The following is a 17,391-nucleotide window of genomic DNA, read 5'->3' as shown; positions in this document are numbered from 1 at the left end:
GCATTTTACTGATTATATTGAAGAAAATCCTAGTTTCTGTGAAACGCTCGCACTTTGGACTTGACATTCTTCATTAAATTTTGCACAGTTACTTTTGTGACTTTCCTGGTAGCTGCTGTCCAGTTTTTTTGAACTCCTGCATGTTTTGGGACGCTGTACCTTCCTTCCGAAAGTGCCGCTTGACAATTGCCCAATACCTTTCAATTGGCCGAAGATCCGGACAGTTCGGTGGGTTGATGTCCTTTTCCACGAATTGAACGGAGTTGGCGTAGTGGGCTGAAGCCAAATCCAGCCAGAAGAGAGGAGGAGCCGTATGCTTTCTGTACAGTGGCAGCATTCTCTTCTTCAAACATTCTTCCTCGTACACCTTGGCGTTAATTGTGCCCTTCGTTAAGAAAATCGACGACCGCAAACAACCGGTACAAATTGCTTACCAGACCAACACCTTCTGCCCAAACTTTTCCATCGCCACCGTGGTGTCAGCGTCGTCCAGGTCCTGGTACACCGATTTCGTATAATATTGCGGTCCGGGCAGCGCTCGAGAGTCTTCCTTGGCGTAGGTTTCGTCGTCGATCAGGATGCATCCGTCTTTATTCTGTAGAATCCGGTTATACAGTTTTCGCGCTCTTGTTTTGGCCTGAACTTGCTGTACCAGGGACTTTTTCGGCACCTTCTGTTTCTTGTATGTTTTCAGGGAATTCCGAACTTTGATCCGTTGAATCATCCCGATGGTGGTGTTGAACTGCTTGGCCAAATCCCGCGTCGGCGCCGATGGGTTTTTCCTGATGTACTCAACCACTTTTAGGTGCAGAATTTTCTTTCGTGTTTCTGGATCAATTCGACTCATCATTGAAACGATAAACCGTACCGAAACCAATCGATTGCGCAGCTGTTATTGACATGTAAACAAACATGTCACCGCAAAACACGCTGCAAAAAATTAAGACATTTCAAAGTAATAACTGTTTGAATGTTGCTAACTACTTATCGATACACTCCTTAATAGGAAATGGTAGAAGTGCTTTATCGGACTTTTTCCGGCAGATGTTTAAGCTCGACTCCTTTGGTATAAAGTAAAAGCTAAGATACTAAGATACTTGTCTCGTCTCAGCTTCTATATTTTCACATAAATAAAATCACTCAAAGTCTTTTGACGTAGGACTACGTTTATGTTTTCTACACCGCTGTGCAAATTCAAAACACAGAAAATAATACCGTACAAACAGGTTTTGAACATTAATGTCATTTTGAATTGATTTTCAATATCACAAACACAAACATCACACAAACTGCTTGGAAATATTTCTTCGCATATTTCAGATAATTGGTGATTGGAACTTCAGTTAGGAACGAAAATCATTGTCATGGTTAGCAAATAAAACAGTTTCGTCTGTACACGGTTTTCATAAGATTTCTGGGTTTCAATGAGTGCGTTCGCATTTAATAAAATTACTCATACAAAACATGATTTTAATTTAATTTATTTTTTAATGGATCCGAGTGGGGGAAATACTTCTCAAGCTAGAGCTGGGTTTGCGCTAATTTTTTCGCTTTGAAAAGCTTTGTTGTATCAATACACGGTTTCATCAATGTTTTATCGTTATTTCCATTTTTCATAAATGAATTAGTAACGCCGCTTATATGTAACGTCTTATACTCAGTGTTTGTGATGCTATTGATGTGAAAATTTGACACATGTTCTCTGAAGGTTGGTACTTTCGAAAAATAAGATTTGTTCGACATCACAAACGTCATCTCTGGGTCAGTCCCGGGACTTATTGATCAATGCGTTATGTACATCAGCGGCTGGACTGTTCATGGATTTGATTGAAGATCGGTTGTTTCTTTGTATTCGAGAAAATGCTGGATGACCTGGAAAATTCTCAAAGAAATAATTTCGAAAATTCGCAGACACGAATAAGTTAAAACGGATCACGAAAGCCTGCTGGCTTTGTATTGAAACTAGCTGGGTAGTCCTTCGTTACATGCAATGTTTTATAGAAACAAAACATTAAGGAAAAAACGACCTTGCACTTTTAAGGGATAAATATAATTTCATGCTTTAGCGCCTGACGACGTTCTGAGTATGTTCTGTGACTATGGAAATGCTTAAGAGATGTCCCAAGATCCAAGAACTACTTGGAGTACTGTCCTTAGGAACTACACTGTGTCACAACAAGAACTACGACGGCTAATACATTTTTTAGAGCTACACATTGTTTACTTGTTTATTTTTAACTGTTCCAGGTAGGTTCCCAGTCGTCCAAGAACTACAGGGAAAACAGATCTTAAGATCAATACGAGCATGCAGCAGACCGAGAATGATAAGTTCGTTCATGCACTTTATTACACTGGTAGATCTTAAGGCCTAAACTCCAGGAAGTTTTCGGCTGGGTCATCGGTTACGTTGATAGACCTTGTTGCCTTTTCCGAGGAGGTTTTGAATGAGCAAGTTCTTCTACAGATCTTATCACAGTATGCCAATTTTCTGTAAATAGTACTACGAGTACATACCGCACTAATAGTTATATAAATGCGATTATATACAATAAGAGAATTAAGACGAAACGTAAAAATAGTGATACAATATTTATTTTCCAGATAACTCTTGGATGCCCACGCTCTTATTTAGATTCTTTGAAATTAAACAATTCATTAATGTACATTTTTTAATATTCAATTTCCTGAAGCATGTTAGATTGTTTTGTAATTATTAAAATTGAAATTTCCATCATTATGCAAAAACCTTTTTTTACGCGATCATCGCGTAAATTGAATAAAAAATCGCGTTATTTCAAATAAAACGCGTGTAAAAAGTCGGGTAAATTAATTTTGCTTAAATTAAGTTCGCGTAAATTGAGGTTTTAGTATACTTTAAAATAGTGGGTCGTTTCCCCCGGTATGAAAATTACCCACCTGAGTTTTACATGTTTCACCGGCCCTGAGCAGTTATACAGAGCAGTGGTGAAAAACACGGACATTTTTTTTTCAAAACTAAGCTCAAATCAATTCCAATTGATAAGTCTTGTCAGTTGATGGCCACTCCCCGGCTGCCAGTCCCGAAAGCACCGGAACTAGCTGTCACAAACTCTTGAATTAAACAAACTCACTTTTCTCAGCGATGCACAGTGATCCAAAACTGGAAAAAGACGGTCAAAAAACTGTACTGACTTTCACTGATTTTTAAGAGATAACGTGTCTTCGAAGGAATTTTACAAGATTATATTACGCTTTTTTGAAAGTGGTACCTTAATTTTGGTTAAGGGGATAGTACCAATTTTGAGTAAAAATAAATTTTATGTCACAAAAAAAAAATTTTTCTATCTCATTTTGAAGAAAAAAACATTTGAAGTATTTTTGCTGAAGATATAAATAATGTAAAACAGTTATTTTTTGAGAAATATTCACGTTATTTTTAAAACAGTTTTTTCAGATTCATCTACGATTTACCTCTATTACCTAAATATCTACTACAAAGCGTGCCCATAAACAAGCTCATGCTTGCACGCCCAACACAAGAAAATTGTTTTGATTTTTATTATGTTAATTTTTGACAATTACCAATATTAGAAAAAGTCTAAGTGGAACTCGATGCTATTTTTTTGGCCTTTTCAAATTAGTTTAAATTAGTTTTAAATATTGAAAATCCGAAAAATTATCAAAAATTCAACACATATTAAAAAACCTGTTTGAATCCAAATGCCTTTGTAATTATGCCTTTCTCATGTCAATCATACTATTATATATAATACTGTGGTATTCTTAAAAACAATTTTCTTCGATTCTTAAAAGAATAACCGAAATCGGTTTGTTTGATAAAAACTATCAATTGGAGAAGACTCGAGGTCGATTTAGGAAACTTTTTACGGTTTTTCGCCCTTTTCAGTGATGATATAAAATTTTTAACACATTTTACCCTATATTTTCGGATCCGGAAGTCGGATTGTTCATTCAACCTGTTAAAGAAGGATAGATGCCCATTTGGAAGAACGAACAAAAGCTCATGCACACATTTCTTCTCATTTATAACTCGCTCTTCAAGAGCCGAAGATCCGTTCAGCTCGTAGCTTGTTTTTACCTTACCAGCAGGGGTGCCAGATCATTTTTTAAAAAATCTGTGATCAAGCCAAAAACCTGTCTGTGCAAAATCTGTGCACGTTTCCCCGTTTCCATAATAGCTGATTGGAATCATTTTAGCAAGCAAAAAAAGGTCTCCCTATTTCCTACCGCTCCGTAATTTTTGGTGCTAAACTAAGATCAATTTCAAACATCTGTGATCGATTTCAAAATCTGTGTAAATCTGTGACCATTTTCAGAAATCAGTGAAAATCTGTGCCATTTTTTAAATCTATGCAAAAGGTTCAAAATCTGTGAAACACAGATTAATCTGTGAACCTGGCATCCCTGCTTACCAGTATGGTGAACTTGTGAGCGATTCTTTTAAAAAGAGCTGTGAGCTATCCCAAGTAGCAATCCGCAACTAGTTCTGATACGACAAAGTCCAAACAATGTTGCAACAAGAGCACGAATATGTTTTTTATGTTATACTGGTTAAAACATGGTGACAGCAATGTTTCATCATAACATAACTAGTTACGAAATAGTTATTTAGGTTTCCAATAATAACATCTTTGTGTCATATTGAATTAAATATAATTTACAAGCTATCGTTACTTAATCCAAACATATCTTTAATCACAACAATGCTTCTAGCTACTAGTTGAAAATAAGTTTATTTGACTTCAATAGTAGCAACCCGTAACTAGTTTTGATACCACTTAACCCAACTGTGTTCCAACAAGAGCACGAACATGTTTTTTATGTTATACTGGTTAAAACAAGGTGACAGCAGTGTTTCTTTATAACGTAAACATTGAACTAACTATCATTTGTAAGTTATCGTTACTTGATTCTAACATATCTTTAATCACAACTATGCTTTTAGCTACTAGTTGAAAAAAGGTTCATTTTCCGTTGCGAAATCATTATAAATACGTAAGCGTATATATAAATCGTTACTGTGAATTGATGTAGTAATAACTTAGATATTATAAGATTATAACATATAATTTCTTCATTGATTCAGATAGTTATCGGTAGGTTTTCCCAACGTTATGATAACGAAAATGCAAACAAAACAACTTTTGTTGGCTCGAATATGGCGAACACAATATGGAGTCTTAAGAAGTGTATGAAACATAAATAAAACCAGGATAATACTTGTTTCAAAACTACTTTTTGCCGAAAATAGTGAAAGGCAGAATAGTCATTTTTGTTCTATGCACTGTCATAAACACGAAGAAAATAATATAGGGATTGAACATCGATTGTGATAATATTATAATTCTTATGATATATGATTTAAAAATGATGAGAAATCACTCTACTTGGAATAATTTTGAGCATTCTGAACATAGTGTTATTTTCCTGTTTTTTTGTTATATCTTTATAAACAGATTGATTGAAGGCGCATAAAAAACAGTTAAGTAAAATTTAATTCCGCTCGACAGTTTGAAAATCGTTGTGAAATTTGTACCTTGTATCAAGTTTGTGATTTAAAGTACTCTTCTGTTTTTTATTGATGATAGAAAAGTGTTCTGTATTCATTCAATGTTTATAATGTCGATGGTGACTAAGTTTCAACTAGTTTAATTGAAAACAAGTTATTTTCAAGTTATGAAAAAATAAGTTCTTTCAGTATGACATTACAACGTAACGACAACTTATTTTTAGCCGACCTAACAACTAGTAGAAACTGCGCTTTTTGAGTCATGCAAGTGGTTAGATATTAGTAACAATCACTCAAATATCTGGTTGCAAACTAGTCACAAACAAGCTAGCGTAACAAAAATTGTTACTTGGGATCAGCTCACTTTAAAGATTCGATTCACTGAAATAGCTCAGGAGCGAACTACCCATCTCTACGCACACTGCAAAAGTGAGTTACAGAAATAGCAGACGCGTGACGCCCTCCGTTTCTTAATCATTAATGGTGTCACCCAAGTAGCAATTGAAACTTGTTATAATCGGCAAGTTTAACAATTGCTTCATATCGGTTATTTTTGTTAGATATGTTAGACAATTGATTCAACACGTTTTTGTAAGGGATGTAAAAATCATTCATATTACTGCTTATGAAACCAACTCAAAAACCTGAATGGAATAAGTTCCACATCCGGTTTTTCAACTGACTGAACGACAAGATCATTTGAGCAGTTTCAATATTCTGGTCTCCACTTAGCAAACATTACTGTTGTAAAACATAAAAAACAAGAAACTTGTTGCACATCATACAAGAAAAGTGCGCTTTTACAATCGCATAATCGTTGCGAGAAGAGTTAATAAATTCAATATTAGAACAATGTTTGCTACTTGGGCAGCATGGCCATAGTGAAAATGTGTCAGACGAATAGTACTCAGGATATTCTCAATGGAAAATAAATTGGATTAGGACAAAATATTTTCCTATAAGTATTGTAAAAGTTTGTTGCATTAGGTTGCATATTTCCCTTCTATGCAAGGTTCCTTTGGTAAAAATAAGTAAAATGATGTATAACTTTTCCAGAAAAGAATAAACCTATGCATTACCTTCTACAAAATTATGGGATTTTATATTTTCTACAATTATTCCAAGTAAAGTATGTACAAAAAAATAACTTGAAACAAGTTATGATTAGAAAACTAGTTTTAAGGAGGTTGTCATAATTCAATAACTAAAACTAACTTTGAGAAGGCCTAAAAAAAGTTCCATCGAGTTCCACTTAGATTTTTTTCTTATATTTTTGGGTATATTTCCTATAAATTTCTTAAAAAGCAGCTGCATAAAGTTGCATATTTCGCTATGGTGTGAGGTTTTATCATAGGTTAAAAAAAGATAAAATGTTGAAAATGTTGTATAACTTTGCCAGGAAACAACAAACCTTCAACAAAAATATGGGTTTTTTATTATTTTCAATATGCATAAAAAATAACTCAAGCTATGAATAAAAAACTGATTTTAAGGGGGTTGCCATAGAAACGCTTTGTATATCCGAAACGGTGCGACCTAGATTTTTGGTACATTTGACAAAGTAAATTATTTTCAATAGTTCTAAAACTTTGTAGAAGAAAAAAATTTCTATCTCTTCGGAAAAAAAAGTTATGATTTTATTTTTTGTCAAAGTAGGCCATGAGCAATTAGGGATAGAATCAAATTACGCGGTATATATTTGTAAATAATTTCTTAAAAGCAACTATATACATTAGAAAAACCGTTTGGCTACTGATTTATGTCCACGTTTTTATTGATTCGAACCACTGTGCGATGGCTTGACCGAATTTGAAAAACTGAGGTTCAAATGAATGGTACTCCTGAATTTCATTCGAAATTACAAGGTGATGACTGTCAAAAATTTCGATCCGTCTTGTATCTCTTATATATGAAACTTGTATCGATTTCTCGTGAAATGTTAAGGAGAAAGGCACCATAACACCACCAGATGGATCGTTGAAAAGCAGTGTTTTATCAGCATACGAAATTTTTGTATCTCCATTGTTTCTAGTTTTCCGAAAGTAGCGGCACTTAAAGCACAATAGCTAACACGGTAATGAAACGAATGTCATGAAATAATTGACTGATGACATCTGAAGTATGTCTCTATTGAACGCTAGAGGAATCTTCAATTATTAACAAGGCGCATCCATTTAGAAATACTAAATTAGTTGTGTAGTTTGTCTAGTTCCTTTGAAAGTTTTAAAAATTACAACTTAAATAACATTTCTTTTATTACTTTTACAGGCACATCCTTCATACTCGTTCAGCTACGGTGTAAAAGATCTGCACAGTGGCGATGTAAAGTCACAGTGGGAAACCCGTGACGACGGCATAGTCAAAGGACACTACAGTGTCGTGGAACCGGATGGCTCGATTCGCGAAGTCGACTACACGGCTGATTCAAAAACAGGATTCAACGCGGTAGGGAAAAGAAAAAATCTTCACTCACTTTGAGGGCTACTACTCATTGTAAGATTCTGTTTCATTTATCGCAGGTAGTGAAAACTCACGGACCGAATGCGCATCCCGTTCACGACGAACATGAGCACTTCCGGTACGATGACCACCATTCGCAGTCAAAAATAAACCACTTCAGCAAAGATCAAGATCACATCATTTTAAGTTCGGATGTGCCTCAGCATGAAGACGACATCGCCGAACTCAGTGACAAGAAAAGACCAACTCCGTCACTGTTGGAACTGAAGCCACACGTCAATTTCGATTCGGGTCACAAAGGTTACCGTCCTTCGTACGGTAGCGGAAAGGAACCCTTCTTCTCCAAGGAGTTCGATTTCTCGAAAGATAGTTTTAAGCCAACCATTCGAATCGAAGAAGTTAAAGCTCCTGACCTATCAAAGTTGAAACCAATTTCCCCATCGGTAGATTTCTCAAATCTGGGAGAAGCAGAACTTAGTCCGTACTACACTCAGGACGGACTCTACCAGCCGTACGCTCAGTACCAAAATCAAGTGGCCCATCCAATTACGCTCCAGAAGGCCAAACTTAGTGGCATTCGTCAATCGAGCAGCCCCAAGAAAAACCTTCTGAAACCATCGGCCATTTCAGGACAGAAACATTTCACCGCACCGAAAGTGTACAAGTTTAAAGCTCGAGGAGGACCACCGCCGCCAGAGTATTCCACCTACTTCGGACCGCCGACGGGATTGAGCAAACGGCAGGCACGAACCGGTCCGGTTCTGTTCCCGGCCACGGAACAGAGGATTGCATCGCAGAAAATAGTCCAAGCGATGGTCAACCAGCAACAATTCCGACGGTTTCCGGTTTATGCCAACGGGTTTACGTAGGACACGTCATGCACTCGTCATGCCTCGGGGGACTTCTGTGCAATATTGTTAGAACGGTTAGCCGGTCATAACTGTTTGAAATTACCTATACCGTGCAATTAGGCAGCTATCGAACCAAGTCTATTTTGTGCTTCCTGTACGATTATCTTGCGATTATTTATGAATCTGAACTACTACTTGTTTAATGTGATTGCTATGCAAATATTTCTTACGTTTATAGTGCCTCTAGTTTGTAGATAGAACATAGAAACCTTGCATTTGGTTAATTAAACAGTAACAGAAGTTGATCGAACAAACAATTCATTTAGTAGAAAATATCACAACACTTGAGAAAGAGAGAGAGAGAGAGAAAAAACCCACACGACCTGATTCAAATAGAACAAAACAAAACCTCAAAGCACGTGACTCATTCAACCAGCGGCCGCTTGCTCCACTCCGTTGAAAGTGACAACTGGTGCGACCTGTTTGCATATCCTCGGACCCCCATTGGCGTTGACCTTGAAATTCCGCAGGCGAACTGACTGATTAGTGTCGAATTTAATCGATGCCAGTAGGTAGTAGCCCCGCACAGTCACAAGCCATATACCACCCGCGAAATCACGATCAATCGCCGGATCGGATCGCGAAACCATCAATCAAAAATGTGCCGGCCACGAGTGAACCTGCTCGTGTCACCTGACTCAAATTCCTGCACGCGTCCCGATGTCGATGTCTGGTCTGGTGCCACAAATCGGTAACGATCTCTCAGACAGCGATCACACACCGAGACTAATGCTTTCAATGATGTTCATTAATCGACATACCCAGTTGAGTAAATAAATCATGAAATTTGAATTCCTCCAGCGTCGGTAGTGCTCTATCCTTGAACGTTCCAGGTGGGCGCTGGTTCTTTGATCATGAACAGGTTGGGCTTTTGTGGTACAGAATTTTCGCCAGACATGCCATAGATCACGGTCGGGACGGCTGACCCATGAACGAGGTGAACTGAAACGGAAAACGGACTGTGTTCTACCTTCTACGTTCCACCTTCGTTAGCTCCGATTGGCAACGCATTCTCTACTCTACATTTAACGTCAAACAAAAAAACATCCACCGTGACCTCACAACCAGACGAATCGAGTTCAAGTGCCGCCACAATAAACCTTTATTCGGGTAGGGTGCAGCAAATTTCGTGGGACTAAATGATGTTTATTTAAAGAAAACGGGTGGCGTTACCTTTTTTGGGGTCCACTACGGACGCCTTTGAATATGGAGCACAAGACAGCACACCGTAAGTACTATGACTGTTAAAATTACACGTATCAACGGATCAGTTTGTTGGTTTTTTTTTCGCCGCAGGAGCAGAGAGATCAATTTTATTTAGTACTCATGTTTGATTCGTAGCTTCTGGGTGTATTTAAATCAATTTTGTATCATTTAGGATAGCGTAGGTCGTACAAGGGCGATCGTGTCTTACTTTGTCATGAGTTTTATGGCAGTAATATCTGCGAATTATCTGAACATGAACACTATGAGTATTTTGAAAAGAAAAACTTAAATAATTTAGTCAAACTAGTGTAGACTACAAATAGAGAATTTACAGTGTTTGCGGTAAAGCTAGAGTAATTTTATATATAGACTCACAAAAGTGATTTGTTTTGGAACATTGTCAATAAAATTATAATAATGAGTGCTTAAAATGAAGGTTATTCATCGTACTCTAAAGGTAAAATAGTGAAAATATTACTCCGATTTGGTTTTGATGAAATTTTGAACTATTCTTCGAATACTACTCATCATATTTCGAACACTCCCTTGGTTAACTTAAGGGGCGGGTAGGGTCTAACACTTTTGTAAAATCATTTATTGTATTTTCTTTTAGTAAAACATTTCAAGAATATGCTGGGAAATTTTCAAGCCTATCGGAACAAAACTCAGCAAGTTATGGGCCTTTATCTTTTCTTATCTCATACTGCGAATAAGTAAGATTTCTGATTTGACTCAAAACTTGACAAATTGTTCTTGAAATGTTTCATTATAACAAAATACAAAAAAATACGATTTTTTTAAAATGTTAGAACCTACGAGCTCCTTAGAGTAATAAATTGTTTCCTTCGATTTTATAGACAAAAACCTTTAAACGCGTTTTTCTCAAAAGCAGGTTTTGAAAGTCCGTGTCCATCGTCATTCAAAAACTACTGCACCCATTTTATTTTCAAATTTTGCACACACTTTCTACATATAAAAAACCAGACCCCAACGTTTTTCTTTTCGTGACAGCTACAAAATGACGGTTTTTTTTTCGAGAAAAATCGTAGTTTTGACGTTAACAACACCAAAAATCAAAACACAATTTAAAAAATCAAACAAAAACATTGAGGTCTAGAAAAAACATCTGCAATAACTATGTTGTTTTAATTCGTTGACTTCTGATTAGTCTGCGCTGAGATACAGTGGACACCGCAAGTCATGATTTTTAAGAAGCTCTTCACCTCTTCGCCTCTTCACTCTTCACCGGCTTATTTCTCAATATTTTTCCACGAAAAAATTACAAAATGTTGTTCGAATGAAACGTTTAAGTTTATTTTGTTGAACGATAGTTCTGGAAAACAAATCGCAAAAATGATTCTAAATCTCTGCTTGACAAGTGCCCAATATGTCTTAGTTGAGCAAAAATAAGAGCAGTTGGGGAATCGGTACATCCGTGGCACTTGTGCGCTGTAGTGACAGCTTGCCAAATCAAAATCTTGCCAATACTCAGACGAACCATTTATGAGCTCTAATATACGAAAGAATACTTATACTATTTTATGTTATTATATAATATGTTGTATGGTATTATACTGCATTGCATTATATCATATTATATTGTATAATATTATATTATATTTTATTATATTATATTATATTATAGGGTTTATTATGAGTAGTACTACGCACCTCTGCGCAAAATATAAATTTGTTTTCCTTATAAGTTATCATTTTTAAAGTGATCTTTTAACTAAATATCAAGGTCATCACAAGGTGAGCTTGGTCCTTACTGGTTCCTGTTCCATGCCTACACGTGTGTCTGTGCCCGGTGGTGACAATTGGTCGATGGAATCCGTTGATGGCAGAATGAGAGGATGAGAAATGACATATAAATTCAAGTAATATAAGATCATAGCATATCGCAATATATCATTTTATTCATTATATTATCTTTATCTATCTATATATATAAAAATGCAGAGATCATTCTTTGTAATCGCATCACGTAAGAACGGATGGACGGATTGAGATGATTTTTTTTTGTTTGATCAGTTTTTACCTCCACCGGGTTCGCACATCAAAAAAATTAGGAAAACTTACCGGAAAAGTGGGAAAAATTCATATTGTTGATTTGTATGGACAATGGAATTTTCCGTTGAAAATAGTCGTCAATGATTGCTAGATCATCGATAGGTGTTTGGCGCGCAACGAGTTGCATAAGTGTTAGGCCGTCGTAGGAAAGAATACTAGATCGTTGAACAAATTGTTTGGCGCGCAACAAGATATTTTGTGAGGAGAGTTCACATGCATACTTGATGGATGTGATTCGTCATTTCGAACCACGTTCTTAAATGGGTATCAAAATTATTGCTTACTAATGTTGGTTTTCGCTTGAAAAAACTGACCCAAGGTAGTTTCATCAAACAAACACTTTTCACGAAACTATGTTGATTTCGCACTTAGCCCCCCGTTGCTGAGTAAAACTGATTTAAAAACCAGGTTCGAAACTGACTAAATTTTCAGTTCAACAACGTTGAAACTAGGTTCGAAACTGACTTTAAACAAACGGTTTGACAGCAGTTGAAGTGGAAACAGGGTTAGGTTTGGCATCAAGCGAAAACGACATAAATGACTCAATGACTGTTCTAGCAAAACCGTAGTAGGGAGGAGAAGAAGTTTTGATATCATTTACCAGTTGATGAATTGTGTTCAATGGAGTCAGATGAATAGTATTGGTCACTGCGGAGGCAAGATTAACAAATCAGAAATTTTTTTTAATGAATCAATAAAAAGATTGTGCTGTAGAAGTGCTAAGGTCAAACTAAGAGATTTTTCTTGCATTTTGCTTTCTAATGATTTAGATTAGACTAAACGCACACAGTAAGTGGTTATTAGTTATCAATGTTCAAGATGATTACCATAATAAATTGAAACTGATATTTCATGTTGCATATTCTGTGAAGAATGTTCAAACTGTTAAGTTCAATATCAAATTAAAATTGAAGTGTCGTCTCCAAGCAATCAAAAGTTCCACAGTATCTGAAAATATCTACTTTATTAGAGCTAAGGGCTTTTTTGATAACTTGAACGTACAGAACAGATTCTGAGAAAACTTTCTCGCTGCTTAAAAGTTGTACACACCGAAATATTTTTACGGATGACGGTACAGTTTCACTGACTTTCAAGCAGCTGAACATTCGGTAATCCGTCCAGCAAAAGTTTTATTTGTTGAATGATCGGTACAGTTCCACTGAACTTCGATCTGTCATAATTCTAATGACTTCTTCATCTTTCAAAACCGATGTTCGGCGAAATTTACAAAACAATTCTAAAAATATGTAAACGTCTTGACCCGTAAAGTATTACTGTTTTTTTGGTAAATTGTACTAGAGATCTGGGAAAGGAAGGAGCAATTTAGTTTTCAATATTTCCATCCGATTAATTAATTTATTTGCGTGTGATGAATGAATTGAATTACATTTGCACTCCAGAAATAATTTATTCAAATAAAATGATCAGATATCTTTCGGATGCAATTCAGTAGAATATGGGATCACCCTTCATATTTTTAGAGTGCTGAAATAAAATGTTGTAAAAGGCTTTTTGAATTTATTCACTAATTGAAAAATTACCGCTAGTAATCAGTATTATCTATTTTTCGCAAGTAATCAATTCGCACCACTATTTATCTCCACAAATCAAGAAATTCACATTTTTACGTCCGAAAATGATGTTATTAGATAGATCTGTATTTTTTATGAATGTATAGTGATGGTTACTGAAATCCTTCATTATTTTTTTATAAATTTTCCGAATATTGGTAAAACTTTCACTGAGTTCGTCAAGAGAAATGACATTCCAGAGTTCACAGACCGTGTCAGTGAATAATAAATAACCGTAACTTTTACATAGGAGTTGGATAAATTTTACGTATCTTTCAGTAAAAATAATATTTTTCAGATCGTTGCCGCCAATATTTTTACCGAACACAAAAATAGAAATTTTTTGTGTATAAGAAACTGCTTCAAAGTTTGTTCTGTCGGGTGAACATTCACGTATGAGTAATTCCAGAAACGGACTGTTCAAAATAGAAATCTGTGCATTTGTTCAATTTTCGCTCAACAGAAGTATTTCATATTTTCACATTAATCTTTGGTGATGTTTCTTCTTTTGGAGCTAAAGCAAGTGTGTATCGAATTTCGTTGTAGGTTAAGTAATCAGAAAAATAATGGAGAGAAACGTTGACCACTTAGTCTTTTGACAATTCTTCTGACGAGACGAAGTTCGACGGGTCAGCTAGTTATATTATATTATGTTATATTATATTATTTTGTAATCTATATTATCATTTTATGTTATATTAATTACATTACACTATGTTTCAGTGTATTTATCAATATAAAACATTTTGCACGGGGCGTAAAGGGGAGGGAGCATCAGGGCATCGGATGAATGGATGACTGGACGAGGGATTGTGGATAGCCAGCCCAAGTCACTTGAAGGAAACTTGTTTCCTTCTGAAGGTTTGAAATGAGTCTGACGCGCCCTTCTCAAACAAACCATCAGTCGGGTTCAAGCATGTATAGCTATATGCTTCATCCATGTACTGGATATTATGGTTGGAAGAGCATCTTTTATTCCCGCGGAATAAGAGTAACTCACTCTACTTAGTAAGTAGTACTTACATATCCGCCCAACCCTTTTTGTTCGCTTTTCGGTAACAGCTATAGTAAGAAGGTGAATGGATGAGTCATATCGGGGCTACTGTAAGTCTACCCGCATCCACTGGCAAGTCCTTGAACTGATGGTGGCTTCACTTCACATCACATCACATCTAATATACGAAAGAATACGCATTTTCAAACAAACTTCAATCCATTGTCACACATCCGAAAATCTGCTACGCATTAGCCACACTTCCTATGAAATGGCTATGATTTGTCTCAATTTCAGCACCGCGTTCACACGGTAACAAACATACGTACCTTGTAAAGCTTGTGCTCATGTGTGTTATCTTTTCCGCGAATACGAAATCAAACACAGTACGCTGTGTGCTTCGTTCGTAGAGGCGGTGTTGTGTTTTCTTCTTTCGTTCTTTTCATTTTTTATATGAAGGTTTGAGATTTTTGACACTCATAACCATCAGATCCAGATGAAATTCTGGAATTCTGTATGGAATCATAAGACCTTTCATTTGAAACTAATTTAGGGCAACCCACCGCTGAGAAAAGTTTCCGGAACTAGAAACCGGGGACTGGTATATCTGAAGTAGATTCGCTTTGCTTCAACTGACAAGGCCTGTCGATTGGAATTGATTTGAGCACAGTTTGAAATACATTCTTGTATTTTGCATCACCGGTTTGTATTAACTATTGAAATTTTCAGCACTCTTCACCCTGTATTTCCGGAACTGAAAGTTGGTTTCAAATAAAATTCATGAACTCTGTATGATACAATTATATCTAACTAAGAAAAGTTTTCTTTTGCTCATATAAAAAATTCCGGTGCCGGAATCAGAACTAATTGGCTCAAGACGCACGTTCCCCTAGTTATTCGGAGATTTGTCAAGCAAGTCCAATCCCCTTCAACGTTAGTAATGGCTTGACACCTTCGAAGCATACTTTGAGCGAGATTTTGCGCGAATTCTTTTGAAAACGACCTCCAAATTTTGTGAGTTCGGCAAACAAGCTGTTTTAAATTATGTCTCCATATCGGTTATTGTAAAGTACTTCGAAATTTCAAATTATTTGCGATCAAATGTCTGCGACCAGTTCTGTACGATATATTTAAACCTTTGTTGGTCATTATTGAAACACCTTCGCGTAATGCTAATGTCGGATTCTTTAAAAACAGGTCACAAATCACTTTTTCGTCTGACAATAAACCGACAGAACCGCGATTTGGAAAGTCGTCGACATTTTTCACCTTTTAAAAACCATTCACCCACTTACTCACAAACTGTTTCGACTTTTTCATGTATTTCGAAGCGGCAAGTTGGGTCATTTTGGGACCTTTCAAGTGCGATCACAACAAAATTGCTTCGAAGCGCGTAGCGTGCCCGGACCCAATAGTCAGCACATTTATTCTCGCATTGCATCAAGAACACTACTGCCCTCAGTGTTAATGAAAATATCACACCATTCCACTTTACCGACCGCGAGTAATCGTGACCATGCTCTTATGTAACCGACTGTACAAAGAAGGCTAGCCCCTGAAAGAGCAAACATTTTTATACATTATACTTTTCGATTTTATCTACAGGAAGGTAATAGAATTGCTGGAAAAACCGATATTCGAACGAAGCCTCGGAGTCCCATAGTCTTACATACCATTCGACTCAGTTCGACGAGATCGGAAAACGTCTGTATGTGTATGAGTGTGTATGTGTCTGCACTTTTCAAAGATTTGTTTTGCCGCTTAATATTTTTGGGATGGCTAAATCGATTTCCACATACAGCTTTGACTCCTGGTTCCAAAGACATAGTGGTATAAGTGACGTAACCAAAGAACTCATTGTTTTTACCGCTCGATTTTCTCAGAGCTGGCCGAACCGATTTCAACAAACTTAGGTTTGTTCGGAAACTATTATTGCGCTATTGATCAAGTTCGAATCAAAGTTGTCATTTCTGTCCGGAGATATAATGCCATAAGTGACATAACAGACAAATCGCAGTTTATCTTTTACCGCTCAATTTTTTCGGAGACTAATAAACTGATTTTTAAAGCAGCGGCTCATTTGAAAACTATTATTGGGCCACTGATAAAGTTCCAAGATCGAAATCTGCTTCTGGAAATATAATGATAAGTTAAGTGACGTAACTGACAAAACTCATTTTTTTCACCGCTCTATTTTCTTTGATTTGGCTGAACCAATTTCAACAAGCCTCGGCTCGTTAGAAAGCTACTATTTGATCATTGATCAAATTTCAAGCTCAAACAGCTTCCACTTCTGGTTTCCGGAGATATAATAGTAAAAGTGACATTACCGACAACACTCATTATCTTTTTTTTTTTGCTCAGTTTTCTCGGAGATCGCTCAATGAATTTGGATAAACTTAGGCTTGATTAAAAGAAACAATATTGTCATTAATCAAGCTTCGAAGGGTAATGGCGAACGGTTCCGGTAAATCGCATGTAAATAGCATGAGCAAGGCATTATCACACAACTAGGTGGATGAAGAAGTTTTTCAGTGTATGCTTTCTCCATAAAGCTCCAGTAATTAACTTAAACAATGCCGAAGACACCAAAATAAATTAAACCAACCATTTTCAAGATATAAAATTTTGAAAATTTCCAAGAAATTTTTACTTAAGTCCTTTCTC

At 36.3% G+C, this 17,391-nt stretch overlaps 1 protein-coding gene across 1 annotated transcript in view; it reads left to right on the top strand.

Annotated features, from left to right (window-relative positions):
* LOC131437848 (uncharacterized) overlaps positions 1 to 9,088 on the top strand; it is a 53,300-nt gene extending 44,212 nt beyond the window's left edge. Inside the window, exons 3-4 of the mRNA XM_058607465.1 lie at positions 7,778 to 7,954; positions 8,029 to 9,088. Of these exons, the coding sequence (XP_058463448.1) occupies positions 7,778 to 7,954; positions 8,029 to 8,838 (987 nt within the window). The 3' untranslated portion in view covers positions 8,839 to 9,088. The remainder of the gene's footprint in view (positions 1 to 7,777; positions 7,955 to 8,028) is intronic.
* The last annotated feature ends 8,303 nt before the right edge of the window (positions 9,089 to 17,391 follow it).

Source organism: Malaya genurostris, chromosome 3, assembly GCF_030247185.1.
Source record: "Malaya genurostris strain Urasoe2022 chromosome 3, Malgen_1.1, whole genome shotgun sequence".
NCBI classification, from domain to species: Eukaryota; Metazoa; Arthropoda; class Insecta; order Diptera; family Culicidae; genus Malaya; species Malaya genurostris.
This window is presented reverse-complemented; position numbering and strand designations above follow the sequence as displayed.